The sequence below is a fragment of the Alternaria incomplexa genome (assembly GCF_024043165.1).
Source record: "Alternaria incomplexa strain BMP 0042 chromosome Unknown scaffold_15, whole genome shotgun sequence".
NCBI classification, from domain to species: domain Eukaryota; kingdom Fungi; phylum Ascomycota; class Dothideomycetes; order Pleosporales; family Pleosporaceae; genus Alternaria; species Alternaria incomplexa.
In genome coordinates this window covers 626032-643512 of record NW_026249864.1, presented here as the reverse complement: position 1 = coordinate 643512, position 17481 = coordinate 626032, and the positions used below count along the sequence as shown (strand labels likewise).

At 54.1% G+C, this 17481-nt stretch overlaps 5 protein-coding genes across 5 annotated transcripts; 3 read left to right on the top strand and 2 right to left on the bottom strand.

Annotated features, from left to right (window-relative positions):
- Positions 1 to 196: 196 nt before the first annotated feature.
- J4E90_009289 (uncharacterized protein) lies at positions 197 to 4525 on the bottom strand (the record flags this gene model as incomplete). Its single annotated transcript, XM_051438808.1, has 4 exons — positions 197 to 2105; positions 3185 to 3382; positions 3446 to 4281; positions 4331 to 4525. 4 exons carry the CDS (start codon positions 4523 to 4525, stop codon positions 197 to 199), a joined length of 3138 nt encoding a protein of 1045 aa, XP_051287471.1.
- A 484-nt stretch (positions 4526 to 5009) lies between these two features.
- Positions 5010 to 7691, top strand: J4E90_009288 (uncharacterized protein; the record flags this gene model as incomplete). Its single annotated transcript, XM_051438807.1, has 3 exons — positions 5010 to 5706; positions 5759 to 6687; positions 6741 to 7691. The coding sequence occupies 3 exons, from the start codon at positions 5010 to 5012 to the stop codon at positions 7689 to 7691; spliced, it is 2577 nt and encodes an 858-aa protein (XP_051287470.1).
- Positions 7692 to 8085: 394 nt separating this feature from the next.
- On the top strand, positions 8086 to 12051 carry J4E90_009287 (uncharacterized protein; the record flags this gene model as incomplete). The annotated part of the gene is made up of 1 exon (XM_051438806.1): positions 8086 to 12051. One exon carries the CDS (start codon positions 8086 to 8088, stop codon positions 12049 to 12051), a length of 3966 nt encoding a protein of 1321 aa, XP_051287469.1.
- An 80-nt stretch (positions 12052 to 12131) lies between these two features.
- Positions 12132 to 14215, bottom strand: J4E90_009286 (uncharacterized protein; the record flags this gene model as incomplete). Its single annotated transcript, XM_051438805.1, has 2 exons — positions 12132 to 14149; positions 14209 to 14215. The coding sequence occupies 2 exons, from the start codon at positions 14213 to 14215 to the stop codon at positions 12132 to 12134; spliced, it is 2025 nt and encodes a 674-aa protein (XP_051287468.1).
- A 621-nt stretch (positions 14216 to 14836) lies between these two features.
- On the top strand, positions 14837 to 16932 carry J4E90_009285 (uncharacterized protein; the record flags this gene model as incomplete). The annotated part of the gene is made up of 3 exons (XM_051438804.1): positions 14837 to 14841; positions 15008 to 15942; positions 15995 to 16932. 3 exons carry the CDS (start codon positions 14837 to 14839, stop codon positions 16930 to 16932), a joined length of 1878 nt encoding a protein of 625 aa, XP_051287467.1.
- Between the last annotated feature and the right edge of the window lie 549 nt (positions 16933 to 17481).

Sequence of the window (17481 nt, the reverse complement as noted above, 5' to 3'; positions counted from 1 at the left end):
AGCTGAAGGATGAAGGAAGTCATGAGGAAAGAAGATGAATTCGGGATACCGAGAAAACACATCAGCGAGGGTACGTATGCTACATCCACCGATTTCCCACTCAGACCTTCACACACACCTGTTTAACTAATCCATCAACCTCCTCTCATATTATTTCCCTAACTCCGTAACATACTTCTCTTTCCAAACCGTAGTCTCAGCCCCTCCCCCTAACATAAACCGTCTCCATCCCCCTCGGCACAGCCGTAGGCTGCGCAACAGGCTCCCTCTTCCCCCACGAGATATACGTCGGCGGCTCAGGCTTCGGCCACGAGATACTCTGCCAAGGGAACTCGAGCCCAATACTGTTCTGCGGCGCTGGCACGGCTTCTCGCTCTGCTACAGCGAGGGCAGGGGCGGCAGTAGGCTCAGGCGCGCGCTTCTTCTCTTTGCCCCAGATGACGGTGTAGGTTGGGGGGTTGAGGCCCACGCTGTTGGGTTGCGTGGGCGCGGGGTCGGCGGGGATTTCTACGGGGCCGTCGTCATCTTCGTTGTCTGCGGGGAGGTCAGGTGAAGATGTAGGTGCAGCATCGTCTTCTTGGCGCTTTTTGCCCCAGATTACGGTTACGGTGGGCGGGTTCAGACCAATGCTGTTTGCTTGGGTTGGTTGGGAGGGAAGTGGAAAGTCGTCTTCTGGGTAGTCTGGGTCTTCTGGGAAGGGCTCCTCGGGAAATGGTTCCTCCGGGATGGGTTCTTCTGGGTCGGAGGGGTAGGGCTCTTCTTCGGAGGGAGGGGCTGTTGGTTCGGGCTCGTCGTAGTCCCAGGTTACGCTGTAGTTGGGTGGCCCTACGGTGATGTCTGCTGAACGTGTGGAGGTGGAAGTAGAGGTCGGAAGAGGGGTTGCGGAAGAGGGAGGAGGGCTGGGCGTCGGTGTTGGAGTGGGCTTTGGAGTGACAGATGGTGTTGGTGTTGGTGTAGGCGTAGGCTTGGGTGTATATGTAGGCTTAGGCGTTGTTGTAGCTGTTGAAGAAGACTTGGATGATGATTTGGAGGTAGACTTCGACGTGCTCTTTGAAGTGCTCTTCTTCGTGGTAGTCTTTGTCATCGTAATCTTACTTGTCTTAGATTTCTTAGTAGTCGTAGAAGTTGGCTTTGCGTTTCTCTTATTCAAATCCCAGCTCACGCTGAACTTCGGCGGAGAGAGGCTGATGATAGCGCTCTTGGTGGTTGAGGGGACTGGAGCTGGGGAAGGTGTTGGCTTAGCAGTTGTCGACGGCTTTGGTGTCGAAGTTGGCTTCTTCGTAGACGTCATAGTGGACTTTGCAGTGGACTTCATCGTCGTTGGCTTCGGTGGCCATGGGTTCCATGGAGGGTAGCCGGGTTTCTTGGTAGATGAAATCTTACTGGATGAAGCAGATTTGGTAGAAGAAGACGCTGGAGGTTTGTAACTAGTGACGGAAGCGGAGCTAGTCATACTGGAGTTCGACCAGATAGGGGGAAGAGATACGATGGAGGAGTACTTCGAAGTTGGCTTTGGCGTTGGCGTTGGTTCCGGTGTAGGTGTCGGTTCTGGCGTAGGCGTTGAGGATGCGCCCGGACCATCTCCGTCCCAGGTAATACTGTAAGATGGTTTCCCGATGCTAAATTGATCGCTAGGCTTAGGTGGGGGGTACCCAGGCTCCTCAGGCTCTTCCGGTTCAGGAGTTGGCTCAGGCCCATCAGTGGCCCAGCTCACCCAGAAGGATGGTTTACCGATGCTAAACTGATCCGTCGGCTTAGAAGGAGGAGGGTAGTCGGGTTCTTGGGGAGCAGGTGTGGGTGCAGGCCCGCTCGTCTCCCAGCTGATCCAGCCGGACGGTGTACCAATACTGAATTGATCAGTAGGCTTGGCTGGAGGCGGGTACTCAGGTTCTTCTGGAGCATCTGTGGGAGCTGGGCCGGTGGTTTCCCAGCTGATCCAGCCCGATGGTGTTCCAAGGCTAATCTCATCAGTTGGCTTGGATGGGACAACGGGCTCTTGTGGCTCTTCGGTGGGTTCTGAGTTGCCAGTGTCCCAAGAGACACTCTGTTTGGGTGGAAGAACGCCAATCTGGCGATGTTGTAAGCCAGCAGGTGCTGCGCGAATGCTATAAAAAGGTTAGTGACAGCTTGCCAGCTCAGTAGACGTGACCTACCTAATGGCAAGACCTAGCAGTGCCAGCACAATGTTCCTTGCAGGAGCCATGTTCAATCAGCAGTCTCACGTAGGATTGATTGACAGGTTATAAGGACATCTCAGCATCAACTCAATCTTCGCGAATGTACGGCAGAGTTATAGACTTCGCTCGGCTCACCATTCTGGCCGGCCTGACCGCACAAGCGACGATACTGTCTGTAAATGAAAGATACGAGCCTAGACACCATCGTGCCGTACGGAACATCGCTTGCACGTGTGCGATACTCCAGACATTGCATTAGCGATGCTTGATAGTTGTGGTTCCGGGCTCTAGGTCGTGCTTTCGATCTCGCAGCGCAATATATCCAGATAGCCGTCGGGTGCAGCTGTGGCATGACCTGCAAAGGCCTAAATATAGCGATAAATCGTACTCTATAGAACGTTGATTTGGCGAAACGTGGGACCGTCGGCAGAATTAAAGTGCACGTTGTTTGGCTAATTGCTGGATATTTGATGTGATCGTGACATGCATGCGAACAACCGAGAAGTCCGGGGTCGCTAACGCAATGCCCTTGCAGCTTCATATAAGACGGATCCGGCTCTACATCGCCCAACGTATTCAAAACGTTATCTGTGTACCGTCCTCGCCTGGTCTGGAGGCGGACATGCTTGGCGCTTTCTTGTCCAGACTAAAATGGCATGCGAGGATTTCAACATTCGCTTTGGGAAAGGTGGAAGCTGGTAGCGACTTACTCCAGGGTACCATGCAGTCCATCTACGCTCCAGATCATCTATGTTTAGACAAGACGAGATCAGTCTTGTAGATACTCGTACTGATAACGTCCTTGGCAGTTTTTCAGCCAGTGTGGCATCTGTTTGAAGCCAGCCATACTTTCCTGCCGGTAGCCGACGCGGTCTTGACAGATGCATGCATGGCTGATGAAGAAGCCAATCCAGGCAACAGCTGAGTTCTTGTGTTTTGGCGAGGTGTCGAGAAATGCTCACACAATTTGTGTTGCATACACGTGGTATGTAACGTCAAAGTTTTACCCGTCCGCCGGGGGATCCAACAGCTGGTCCAGAGGCCACTTGCGTATCGCTCTTATGCTGAGTGGGGAGACGTGACCCGCTTCATACATCTCAAGACCAGCCCAACCTATCATTGCAGCATTGTCGGTGCAGAACTTGGGCGGTGGAAAATGCAACTCAACATCCGGATAACCATGGGCGCAAAGCGTCTTCGCAAGTCTTACAGCCGTTAGCATCCCAGTCGACGAAATTATGTGTTCTCGCTACTGCAGGCAGACTTACATGTGCCGGAGAAACGCGTTGGCAGCCACGCCACCAGCCATGACAACCGCAGGCACGGCTAGAGTATCTTCTTGAGTCTGCAAGCCTAGAACTACTCGCGAAGCGACATGCTCAAAAGCTGCGCGCATGGTCTCGCGTGCAAGGTCCATGCGCTCTTCAAGGCTAACGTCTGCCGCCGTTCGCTCGACTTTGTTGAATTTTCTTGTGACCGGATCCATACCAAATCGAACGATGCGCTCAACCATTGTCGTAATACCTGAAAAGCTCAGCTCAAGACTGTTGATCTTGACACCTCCACCTGATTTAGTCAGGGGCCGATTGAGTGCCCAGCTCCATTTTGTCGCGCTCTTCTGCATGGCGTCTTCATGATTCAACGGAACTTCGTACCAATCGTATAGGTGTCCATGAGCATCCAAGTATGTCTTGGCTGAATAAGTTGGTGGCTTCGTTACATGGGTTAATGCGTCGCCAGATATTGACTTGTGGGAGCGATCGGGCAACGAAAATGCCTCGAGGAGCGCTCCATACATGGTGCTCTTTGATGTTTCTAGTAACTCTGTAGGCAGCACTACACGAGCGATCTTGTCCAAGCACTCTCCCACAGCAATGTCATTTGTAGAACCCAGCACGCGGTGGTCCGTCAAAGACGCCGAGTGTATGAGCAGTGTATGACCACCTGAGGCGAGGACGGATAGAAACGGAAACTTTGGCGCGGTTTGTATCGACGTCGAATCGTAGATGGCGCTGTGTTCAGGCTCGGTGTGGGCTTCGAGGGCGTTGACCATACGTGGCGTAAGCGCATGAGCCTGCATGTGGTGAACTCCGACGAGAGGTTTCTAGCATCGCTATCAGCAGCAAGTCCGCAGAGAGAAGCTCGCGTAGTACCTGCCATGCTACAGCGAGTCCCTTGGCGGTGTCAAGACCGGTGAAGAGATTACTGCGCATGCCTGGCCCACGAGTGACAGACACAAAATCAGGCAGCCTTCGTGTCGCGAGATCGACCGTGCTTGCTTGCGCATCTTCCGGAGGAATCTCTCCAGCTCGCATCGGCAGAGAGCGCATAGCTTCATGGAGAAGCATGGCCAGGTTCTCTTGGTGCGACAGAAGGGACACCAGCGGGTGAACGCCCTGATAGACGGCATTGTCCGATGTCACTTTCTTATGGAAGTGCAACTGCGCTGTCGTCCGGCCGTGCCGAGTCTCTTTTTCCACTATGGCGACCGAGGTATCATCGCAAGAAGTCTCGATGGCCAGCGTCATCAGACAGCGGCGAGGCCTCCATTGCGGGAGCGGGAGGATTCGCGATCGGACGACGGCTTGGAGTGTTCTGCATCGAGGTCGCATGCCTCGCAGGTCGGCAAGGGCTTGGTGTCGGCGAGACGTGGTGTTGATGCACAATTCTGCATCAGCGGCGGAAGGGTTCCGAGCGGCCTGGGCCCTGTGACGTACTGGCTAGCACCCGAAGCTTCGAGCCTCACATGCCAACTCGCCCATTTGACATCACCTGAGTCGTCTCCCCTAACCGTCTCGACGATGCGATTTACACCCGACGTTTCTCCCCCTCATGGCTGACGTAGACAAGAAGACGGATGGCCCCGAGCCATATTCCTCGACGGGCTTCGACTTCACCCTATTGCCAGACTACGCGAACGACTTCGTCGAAGAAGACCATTTTATCGAATTCGAGAAAGCCCTCGCTGCGCCTGAGAATTCACCATCCACCGAAGACCTCACGGCTCTGCCGCCCGATCGAACCTTCATCTCCGCCCAAAACGACTGGCGGCCGGTCCACCAGCGCGTCAAGCGGCGCAAGAAGAGCAAGGCGCCCCCGCGACGCGGCAAGGACGAGACGCGCGAAGGCTTCGTCTATGTGCTGCTCAAGTGGCCGCTGCTCCTGGTCGTGCTGGGGTGGCTATTCTTCCTCAGCATCGCCTACGTCTTTACTCGCCTGTACATATACCTATACGAGCACTGGATCACATGGCGAGGCACACGGCAGAGACTACGGCAGCGGCTGCAGGATGCGCGATCCTACGAAGAGTGGATTGAGGGCGCAAAGGAGCTCGACGCATATTTGGGCAACGAGTCGTGGAAGGAGAAGGCCGACTATGCCTACTACGACAGCAAGACGATTGCAAGAGTACACCAGCAGATGGTCAAACTGCGGGAAAAGGCCGAAGCAGAAGAGAAGAGCGGACCAGGATCAAAAGCCTCACAAGGCCAGCACACGGCTGTCGAGGACCTTCGTGCGCTCCTAGAAGGTAAGCGCCCCGTCTTTCCCACGCCGCAGAACACATCTAACGTCGCATTCAGCCTCCATGAAGAACAACTTCGTCGGCTTCGAGAACCCCCGACTGTACAGCGAGACGTACTACGGAACCAAAGACCTCGTCCAGAAATTCGTCGACGAAGCCGAGACGTCGCTCACTTTCCTCCTGCAAACCACACAGCTCGACGCAGAGAACAAGCGCGCCCTGTTCAAACACCTCGGCAGCAACTTCGGTCGCACTGCGCTATGTCTGTCTGGAGGAGCGACCTTTGCATACTACCACTTCGGTGTGGCCAAGGCTCTGATGGACGCCGAATTGCTGCCCGAAGTCATCACTGGTACATCTGGTGGAGCTCTCGTGGCTGCACTACTATGCACGAGGACCGACGACGAGCTCAAGAAGCTGCTCGTACCTGCTCTGGCTCATCGCATCACGGCTTGCCACGAAGGCATTCTTACATGGTCAAAGAGATGGTACAAGACAGGAGCGAGATTTGACAGTGTCGATTGGGCAAAAAAGTGCGCTTGGATGACTCGTGGCAGTCTGACGTTCAAGGAAGCATACCAGAGGACTGGACGTATACTGAATGTCTCCTGCGTGCCCTCTGACCCCCACTCTCCGACCATCTTAGCCAACTACATCACGGCTCCGGACTGTGTTGTCTGGTCAGCAGTTTTGGCATCTGCTGCCGTCCCTGGAATCCTCAACCCAGTGGTCCTCATGAAAAAGAACAAGGACGGCACTCTTTCACCCTATTCTTTTGGACATAAGTGGAAGGATGGAAGTCTCCGGACAGACATTCCACTCAAAGCGCTGAACCTCCACTTCAACGTCCGATTTTCAATCGTCAGCCAGGTCAACCCTCATATCAATATCTTCTTCTTCTCATCCCGTGGCTCGGTTGGTCGACCTGTCACCCATCGCCGTGGACGCGGATGGAGAGGTGGTTTCCTTGGTTCCGCCACAGAGCAAGTACGTCAACCACACAACGGAGTCTCAATACGCATGCTAATCAATTGATCCAGTATCTCAAGCTCGATCTCAACAAATGGCTAAAGGTGCTTCGCCATCTCGAGCTTCTACCGCGACCACTAGGCCAGGACTGGAGTGAACTCTGGCTGCAACGCTTCAGTGGGACCATTACCATCTGGCCCAAGTCCATACCTTCAGACTTTTTGTATATCCTCACGGACCCAACCCCAGAACGACTAGCACGCATGATACATGTTGGCCAACAGTCAGCTTTCCCCAAGCTGAAGTTCATCGCGAATCGTGCCAAGTTGGAATATGCCATTCAGCAAGGAAGACGGAGATTCAGACCTCGTGGGGCACGCGATGACGACATTGTCAACACTCTCAGCGAAGAAGACCTTCGTAGCTTGCTCAAGCGCACAGGGAGCGATGGCCCTGACGGTGAGGCTCTATACCCAGCTTCAGAATCAGAGTCCTCCTCCACTGCAGGACCATCGCGGCCTAGCTCGCCCGTGAATCTCCCTCTTGGTCTTACATTCGCGCGTAAGAAGAAGAACGCGCCAGCTGATCTAGCAAACACTGCTGAGAAGCCAGACGCCCCCGACAGTCCATCGTTGGGAAAACGATTGAGTGGATGGTGGTCCGCTATGTCTCCTCAAGCCACTACACACTCTACAGCCCTCAGAGCCCGTCCCCGTGATTCGCCATTCAGTCACGATCGTCCTAATTCGATGTTCGAGTTCCGACCAAGCGGCGACATTATAGACGTCCCTACGGGAAGAAAGCAGAGTAGGGTTTTCGACGACTCGGATGATGCCGAGGGAAGTCAAGATGTACCAAGGCGCAGACAGCAGCATAAAGGAGGCATGTTTGGCGATACCGATGCTGGTATGAAAGACGCTGAGGATCATGGCGAGGCAGCAGATTTCGGTGACGACGAGGAAGACCGAGACGAAGTGCAAAGTGTTGGATTGGGTCTTGGTGTCGAGGGGCAGGGTTTATAGATTGCCTTCCTTCGCCTTATACCTAGATTAGAATGTAACAATATTAATGGCAAAATTATTTATTTTTAGCTTATGATCCGCTTCTTTTAGGGCCGCGAAAGCCGCATAGAACGTAGACAGCGTGTATGAGGGCATGATCTAGCATTACGAATCATCTCGCCTCATAATGATTCTTCTATCTTTTCTTAGGACTAATATCTCGCATATGTCCGGATGCTCTCGCGACAACGCTAGCGCTTACGCACGTGATAGTCGCGTTTGGCAGGCTTGGCATGTCGTCATAGAGAACACGCTCTGAACGCGCGATCACACGGCAGCCTGCGCCTGTCAGAAATCAACTCGACGACCACTTCCAACCCTCCAAACAGATGGACAACGCCCCCAGAAGAGCGCCATGGGTGTCACTGGCCTCTGGACCGTTCTGCAGCCCTGCGCGCGGCCAATCAAGATCGAAACGCTGAACAAGAAGCGCCTCGCCGTCGATGCCTCCATCTGGATATACCAGTTCCTCAAGGCCGTGCGCGACAAGGAAGGAAACGCTTTACGGAACAGCCATATCGTTGGTTTCTTTCGCCGAGTATGCAAGCTTCTCTTCATCGGCATCAAGCCCGTCTTCGTCTTCGATGGCGGCGCACCGGCGTTGAAGCGACAAACCATCAACAACCGCAAGTCGCGACGTGAAGGTAGACGAGAAGATGCGGTCCGGACAGCTGGAAAGTTGCTGGCTATACAAATGCAGAGGGCTGCTGAGGAAGAAGAGAAGAGGCGGAAGGAAGCTGCCAAGCATCCAAGAGAGGAGCCACCGCAACAGGAGGAAGAGATACCCGATAATCTGGTCTATGCGGAGGAACTTCTGCAGACGCCCCAGGAGCGAACAGAAAATCGCACCTTCAAGAAGAAGGACCAATATCACCTTCCGGACCTGGGCAAGTCCATGTCAGAAATGGGGGCTGCGAATGATCCCAGAGTCATGTCGCTCGAAGAGCTGGAGGAGTACGCACGTCAATTTGACAGAGGCGAAGATATCAATGTCTATGACTTCTCCAAGATTGACTTCGATGGTCATTTCTTCCAGAGCCTGCCTCCGGCTGATAGGTACAATATCTTGAACGCAGCCAGGCTAAGAAGTCGACTCAGGATGGGACACTCAAAAGAACAGCTTGACGCAATGTTTCCAGACAGGATGGCTTTCTCCAAGTTCCAAATCGAGCGTGTGCGCGAACGTAATGAACTTACGCAGCGATTGATGAACCTCAACGGGATGAACGACGATGCATTTGGCGCAGGCGGATTCAATCGCGTTGCGGGCGAGAGAGATAGGGAGTATGTTCTCGTCAAGAACGACGGAGTGGAAGGCGGTTGGGCCCTCGGAGTTGTGCTGAACAAGGAAGAGGGCAAAGCTCACAAGCCGATTAACGTGGACCTACCAGAGCGCCCTGCTGAAGAAGAACAAGAATGGGAGGACGATGAAGACTTCGAGGACGTCCCAATCGAGGGCCTGAACAGGCTGCCAAAGCCCAAGGGGAGCTTGAGCGCCCAAGAGAAGGAGGGCCGTGAGTTCATCGCGAACGAGCTTGCGACACGACGCAGAAGGCTTTACAAGTCGAGGAGAGAGAAGCCAGTACAGTCTAAACCACAAAGGGCTACCCCGGTCAACCAGGATCCAGACTCGTTGTTCCTTGCGGATGACAACGAAGAAGAGGAAGACTGGGAGAACGTTCCGATGAACGGGGCGATCGATGTGGATGATGCAGGGGATGATGTTGAGAACGAGCAGTTACAGCAAGCCATTGCCTTGTCAATGCAACCCGAGAAACAAGTTGTCGCTGAGGAATCTGACGACGATCCAGTGCGTGAAGTTTTCGAACAGAAGCGTGCCGCTGAAGCCAATCCTTTCGCTGGAACGAAGGGTTCTGGAATGGCTATCGCAAGGCTTGCCAATCAACGCAGTAACAAGCTTGCTCCAAAAGGTCCTTTTGAAGGAAGCGACAGTGAAGAGGATATGGACTTGCAGGCTGCACTAGCGGAGTCTCGCAAGTCCAAACGTCCAGTTAAGCCAAGGAAATCGTCATTTACACAACAGGACCCAACACCAGCACCCGCTATCAAGTCTGCGCTAAAGCCGAAGAACGCTGCCGGTTTTGACGGGCCGCTCCCTTTCGAAAGACTCAACCTAGGCAACTCTCTTTTAGGCAAGAAGAAAATGGAGAAGCTCGAAGAAGACAACGCAGGCGGTTTCGAAAGAGACTATGGGCAAGATAAGAAGGATGCCGTGCCACTTCCACCTTGGTTCAGCGGCCAAAGAGATATTGCAAAGGAAGTGAATGCTCAACGGCAAGAAGAGAAGGAACAGTGGGAAGAAGCACGTCAGGAGGAGAAGTCCAGATTCCAGTTCCAGCAGCTCCCAACCCTTCGAAAGCCAGAGACCAAAGAAGTTATTGATTTAGATGCGCCAGCTAGCCAAAATCAGGACCAAGTGATTGCAATCGACTCAGACGACGAGGCCGATGCACAGATGGAAGACGTTCCAGTTGAGGATACCAAATTGAGGATGGGCGATCTCGCTGACAAAGTCAAGGCGGAGCCCCCTAAACCGCTTTCTCCGCAGCAGAAGTCGCCTCCCCGCCAAGATCCTAGTCTGGTGAAGAAGACCCCATTTGCGGATGATTCTGATGAGGAACCAGTGGATTGGTCTGAGAGCGAGCCTGAAGACGAGAGACATGTACAGCAGAAGTCGACCACCGGCGGGAAGTCAGAGCCAACCGTTGTGCACCCTCCAAGGTTTCCGTCCGAAGAATCGGAAGAGTTTGAGGATGTACCCATGCAAACAGAGACAGCCGATTTGACTGAACCTACTAAGTCGGCATCTCCAGAGTTTGAAGATGTGCCTATGCAGGGCGAACCTGTTTCAGCAGCTGCACCCCCAAAATCACCATCGCCAGTGTTTGAAAATGTTCCCATTCGCCAGGAACGACCACGTCGACCACCAAGGGAGCTATCGCCTTTGCAAGGTCCAGACGATCTGACAAAGCCTATCGTCCCTCACAGTGGCGTAGCAGATGACAGCGCACCTCTAGACATGCCTGAAGGTAACGACTCGGATCAGTACTCTGATCCTGAGGACGAAGAACTCTTCGCATCTCTAGCGAAAGAAGCAGAAGAGCATGCGCGATTCGCTCAAGAACTGTCCAACAACACTGCAGCCAGGGTAAATTTCGATGACGAGCTCAAACAGCTCCGTGCACAGCAAAAGAAAGACCGTAGAGATGCGGATGAAGTCACCCAGACCATGATATCCGAGTGCCAGCACTTGTTAACTTTGTTCGGACTGCCGTACATCACAGCGCCTATGGAAGCCGAAGCGCAATGCGCCGAACTGGTCACACTTGGCCTTGTGGACGGCATCGTGACCGACGACTCCGATACCTTTCTCTTCGGCGGTACGCGTGTCTACAAGAACATGTTCAACGCAGCCAAATTTGTCGAATGCTACCTTGCCCAAGACCTCACCAATGAATTCAACCTCACACGGGAGAAGATGATTGCAATTGCCCAATTGCTTGGCAGCGACTACACAACAGGCATTCCAGGCATCGGGCCCGTAACCGCGCTTGAAATCCTCTCCGAGTTCCAAGACCTAGAGTCTTTCCGAACATGGTGGGATGGCGTCCAAAGTGGGACTATCAAGAAAGAAGAACACGCAAAGAAACCGTTCCGAAAACGGTTCCGCAAGAACCAGGCTACCAAACTCTTCCTACCGCCAGGGTTCCCAGATCCTCGTGTAGCCGAAGCTTACCTTCATCCCGAGGTCGACAGTGACCCTGAGCCGTTCCAATGGGGCGTCCCCGATCTGGCTGCTTTGCGTTCTTTCTTGAGTTCTCAGATTGGATGGAGTCCTGAGAGGACGGATGAGGTGCTTGTCCCTGTTATCAAGGATATGAATCGAAGGGAGAAGGAGGGTACGCAGGCGAATATTACTCGGTTCTTTGAGGGGGGTGTCGGGGCTGGCGCTTTTGCGCCGAGAGTGAGGAATGCAGAGAGCGGGCCGAGTGGGAAGAAGAAGGGTACGGGGGCAGCTGGAAAGAGGTTGGGTGCTGCGTTGAATCGGTTGGCGGGGAAGGATGGAGAGACAGGAGATGGGGTGGCGACTGCAGGTGGAGAGGCAGAAGCTGCGCATGAGACGACTACTGGCGGGACAGGCAGGAAGAAGAGGAAGGCTGCAAGTAAGCCCATGTCTTTGGCTGAAAAGGAGGATGGAGATGCGACTGCCAGTGTTGAGGAAGAGGAAGAAGATGAGCTTTACAAGGAGCCCACAGCGAAGAAACCACGGAAGACGCGGAAGGGGAAAGCAGCCAAGTAACTTGGAACAATCTCGATATCATCTATCATTACATCTACCCAACCCTTATCTTATACAATACAACATCCATTCTAATGTCCTCATAACTTCACACTCCCGCCCTCGATCTTCTTCAAGTCCTCCATCGTAAACCTCTTATAAGTCCCGTCCCTCAACCAATACAACGTATCCCCCTTCTCCTCAACAAACCTCGGATCAATCCCCTCCTTCTGCAACTCGACCTTCTGCTGCTTATTAGTCCCCGTCAACTGCATCTCCCTGGTAACCCGAATCCAAACAGGCACCGCAAACGCCGGCAACTCCTTCTTAACATGCTGCGCCAGCTCCGCAAGCAACCTCGCCCCCACCTCACCAACCCCCTGCTCAAACACAATCGCCGCGCACCCCGCGCGCCCATCATGTCCCGGAACACTAACGCCGTATACATTCGCCTCGGCAACACTGTCGTGTTTGCCCACAGCCTCCGATACCTCAGCCGTAGACACATTCTCCGCTTTCCAACGAAACGTATCGCCAATGCGATCGACGAACCAGAACCTCCCTTCCGCGTCCCAGCGCATGAGATCGCCAGACCGGAAATACGCATCCCCTTTCGCCTTGACATCCCGAATAATCTTCGAGTTGGTTGCCTTCTCGTTGCCGTAGTAGCCTTGGAACCCGTCTTTTATATTGTCTGCATCCAGTTTACCGAGTAACTCGCCGGGCTCGTTGTAGTCGCTGATGTGGCACAGACCGGTTTTGGGGTCGCGGAGGGGCTCTGGGGGATCAGCGTTGGGATCCATGCGCACGAGGGTGAGTTTGCGCGTCATGAGGAAGTTGGCGAGGAGGCCGTTGCGGGCGATTGCGCCGCTGGAAAAGGAGTTTGAAGAGCAGTTGAAGAGGCCGCCGGGGGCTTCGGTTGCGGCGTAGAATTCGTAGATGGTGCTGATGCCGAAGCGTTGTTTGAAGGGCTCCCAGACGTCTGGGCGCAGGCCGTTGCCAAAGGCGGCGCGGAGGTGGTGCTGTTTGTCGAGGGGGGAGAGCGGCGCCGAGAGCAGGTAGCGACATGTTTCGCCGACGTAGTGCAGGATTGTGGCGTGTGAGGAGCGGATCTCGGGCCAGAAGGTCTTGTGGGAGAATTTCTTGGATAGGTGGATTGTACTGCCCGCGCGTAGGACGGCGCAGGCGCCCAGGACGGAGGCGGAGCTGTGGTAGAGGGGCATGGAGGTGTAGACGATGTCGTTCTTTAGTGACATCCAGCTTGCGGCGAACTTTGCGCCGCCGCCGCATTTGCCCCAGGACATTACGGCGGGTTTGGGCAGGCCCGTTGTGCCGGACGTGTAGATGAGCATGGCCATGCTGCTGCGCTTTTGGTCGGAGCGAGCCGAGTCGGGGAGGCGCGTCGGCGGGTGCGTGAGGATGGTCGAGGTCAGGGCGTCGTCGAAGAAGATGATTTCGAGGTTTCGCTGCGCAGTCAGAGGCTCGGAGACGGCGCCAGCTTCGACGGCGGCTTGGGGAGTCTGTGTCTGGTTCTTGACTGATTGTGGGACGTCGGACGGTTCCTGCTCAAACGTGTATTTGACCTTGTCTGCGTGGTGGACGCGAGTGAGGCCATGCTCCTTCAGCGCGTCTTCGCTGAACTTGTCCCTGCTCTCCTGGTCCACCAGCACCAAGCGCGCGGTACTCGTCTTGACGGTATGGACCAACGGCTTGCCGGAGAGGTTGTAGTTGATAAAGGCGGGCTTCGCGCCAATGCTCCAGAGGCCAAACCAGACCCAGATGAAGACGTCCGAGTTGACAAAGTCCATTGCGACAATCTCATCCTTGTCCACGCCCTTGCTCTTCAGCCAGTTCCCGTACCGCAGCACGACGTCGTAAGCCTGCGCATACGTCCATGTCTTGCCCTGGAAGATGATCCACGCATGGTCTGCGCGCGCAGAGGAGTGGGCATGCGCCTCGAGTTCGTAGAAGAGGTTCAGCGTGTCGCGTCGTTCCTGCTGCGCGCCGACGATGCTGCTGCCGATGAACGAAGACAGGAGGGGCCAGTCGTAGGTGAAGCCATGGCGGCCATTAAGATACGCGAGACCAGCTGCGGCGGCGGGCAGCGCAAAGGGAAGAACTGGCGGTGGAATGTGTCAGCGAGCTGCGCCGTGTGGTTACAGGCTGACGCGAGATTACCTGACATAACCGGTAACCAATAGATCTGTAGAAACAACGAAACGTATAAAAAATGCTACAATCGCGCAACGTCCAGTATTCGCATAGACAAAAGGAGAGACTTGATCAGATACAATCCACTCATCAACTTTCCGCGACACCCCGTTGTCGCCAGCTAGTGACGTTTGACCACACAGCTAGCGGCAGTGGGCACCATGGGAGCTGTGGAGCCGAGGCATTTAGGGGCACCCCAGTCGTCTCTCGAGTAAGCCTGCCCACCTTCCCTCCGATATCCTGAAGTGGCTGCATTCCCCTCATCGCCCAGACATGGCCAACCTCTTGCATTGCCCGTAGAAAGCCATATGCTACTCCGCGTCGGTGGCATGTAAGTATAGTGTCAATTGGGTGCAGCTGTCCTGCCCCAGCATGCTCATCCAGCAGCTGAATGGTAAACCATCGCCGAGACAATGGCTATAAATCACGTCTGGGTATCTTTGACACGCACAAAGAAGAAACGTCGGTATGATAGTCAAACAATCTCAAGTAGGAATGCCGCTTGCGGCAGCCACCGCAGCTGTTTGCTTCAGATGGCCTTTGTCCAGTACCCGGCCATCATGACAAAGACGCCTACAGGCTACTGCACACTCAAATGCCGTCCGGCATCATGGCAAGAGACGTATCGACTTTTCGCTTGGTCAGGTTCAAGAGTCGTCTGAAGCATAGACGTCTTCGTATGTTTGCTACGTGCATGAATGAAATGTCACCTGCTAATGTGCTCAAGTGAACAAACATTGTCCCAGATCAAGACAGGCGCTTCCAGTAGTATAATGGCGTTCACAAGTCACGACTTCGAGGTGACTCAATCCCCGGATCTCATGGATGTCTCAGCTTTCGAAAACGCCCCTTCAGTTAGCGAGGAGGAGCCGACACAGCGAGAGATCAACGACATGCAACTAGCTCAAGCGATCCGCTACCTGACTGACGAAGGAGGCGATGACACTGGTACCACTTATATGGATGGCGTTGAAACGATCGACGAGGATCTCCTCCAGCGACTTCCACCGCAAGAAAGCAACTTCGACGACCAGCTGTATCAGCGCGCGCAAGCTATGATTCGTCAAGCGCGGCTCGAGTTTGAAGAAGAAGCTACGCGAGAAGATTCATCGTCTTCGCTAGGCGGGGATTCTCCTACGTCGATGATCATAGAGGAGGTATCAGAATCCGATACGCCTTCTGCAACGCAAGCCCTTTATCGAAGAGGCGATACACCGGACGAACCTCAGGTCATGCCCCCCAAACAAGTGCCTGCAGCAGAAACAAAGGTACGGCGCGAGGAACGGTTCAAGTACGGTGGCCCGAACAACGAACCTGAAAAGTGGCACCAGAACTATCCAGCCTCGCTGCCGTTTCCAGAGACCTTCCAGATGGCGCATTGGGAGAGTCTCAAGATTGACTTTGATCTTTCCGAGTCTGGCAAGAAGATGAAGGCAGAGGGCAAGATTGTCGAGACCAACATACCTTTTGATCGCCCTGAATTGGAGCAGTACAAGAACCTCCCGGTATACGAGTCCGGATCACGCTTCAAGCTTCCGATACCCAGTGCCAAAGTTCAAGAGGAGATCAGCAATTTGGGAACTCCTGGAAGCCTGGAAGAGGTTGTGGAAGAAATGAACCAAAATGATGATAAAGTGCGCGTCGGCAACTATAAATATACGCCACGAGTCTTCCTGGACAAATTCTCCGCAGGAACTCAAGGTGAGCAATGTAGTTTTCTTTTGGATGTGTCTCGCTAACATGAACCTGGTAGATCCTACAACGATCCGCGATGCTGTCAACACGACACCTGTCAAGTCTCGTACCGGTGCTATTGGCCGCAGTATTGATCAGCCACGCCTAGAAGACGAGGATGCGCATGCTATAGGGGACAAAGCTCGTGCCGCACAGTCGGCAGCTCGCATAGCTCGTGAAAAGGTCCGTAAAGCAGAAGAAGCTCTCAACGCAGCAAAGCAGGCGAACCTGGAAATACCTACACGAACCCCACAAACCACTTCACCTGTCGCTAGGAAGCTCAATCGAGAGCGCGCGACATCCCTCGAGCGTAGCCCGAGACGCCAAAGCGGTGTCAGTACTGCAGCTCCCAGTCCTGCATCGCCGGATAAGACTAGTATCCATCCACAGGTGGTCATCCCGAACAAGCCAAATGGTCGTCAGCCAAAGTCTACCCAGGCTTCACCTCCCAAGACGCAGCCTACCCCAGGCCAGACCAACGTCGCTACCCCCAAGACTGCCACCAAGAAACAGCCCAAGCGTAAACGCAGTCTCAGCGAACAAAACTACACCCCTGAGACCAAGCGGTCAAAGTCTGTCGTGTCTTCCTCACGGAAAAGCAGCAGAACCAAGACGCAGAAGTCTCCAGGTAAAGCCGTCCACTTCCAACCCGATGAATCTGACGACTCCGACGAGCTTTCTGACGACGACCTCGCAAAAGATGTCCAGGAACTCACCACTGTTATCACGTCCACCAAGGCCAAGCCTACCAAAAAGACCACCAAAACCACAGCGGTTACGAAGAAGGTGAGCAAAGCGGCTGCAGCAGGTAGAGCGGCGCGCAAAGCGAAGGCAGGGAAAGAGGTTGTTCTTGACGACGAACATGCGATTCAGATGGCGAAGGAGCGGAGGTCGAAGTCGCCGGGGAGGGTTCTGAAGGGGAGTACGAGGAGTGGGGCGAAGTATTTGGAGGGGTGAGGTGGTGATACTTGTGGTAGTTACATTGGTGGCTTGGGGCTGGGATGATGAGTTTGATAGAGTTTGATGTGTAATGATTCGATACAAAAATGTCTTTCCCTGCTCTCGAGATAACTCTTCGGGAACTTTGCATTGTTGCGAGGTAGCTTCGTCTGGGTTGTCATCCCCGCAAATGCAGCTCCGAACAACAAGCGGGGCATCACGCTAGGACAAAGACAAGTCCGGCAGCGCACGAAGAAAGAACCGCCTTCCGCCAGCGGTGCCCATGCAGCGCCGATGCAATGGTGAGTAGTCCCAAGTACCCCAGATCTTCAAGCTTGGCAGCCTTCTCATACGATCTAGAACGAATCTGGTGCCTTCCATCCGATTGCATGTGAGTCCTGTCGCAACAAGAAGTCAAAGGTCTTCGCCATCAACCAGCATCGCAACGCATCAACTAACGGACTACAGTGCGATCGCGAATTACCGATTTGCTCGCAATGTGTATCGGCAGGGACTTCGTGTCGGTATCCGCCGCTTAACAAAAGGTGTGAAGAGAGTGGTTTCTTG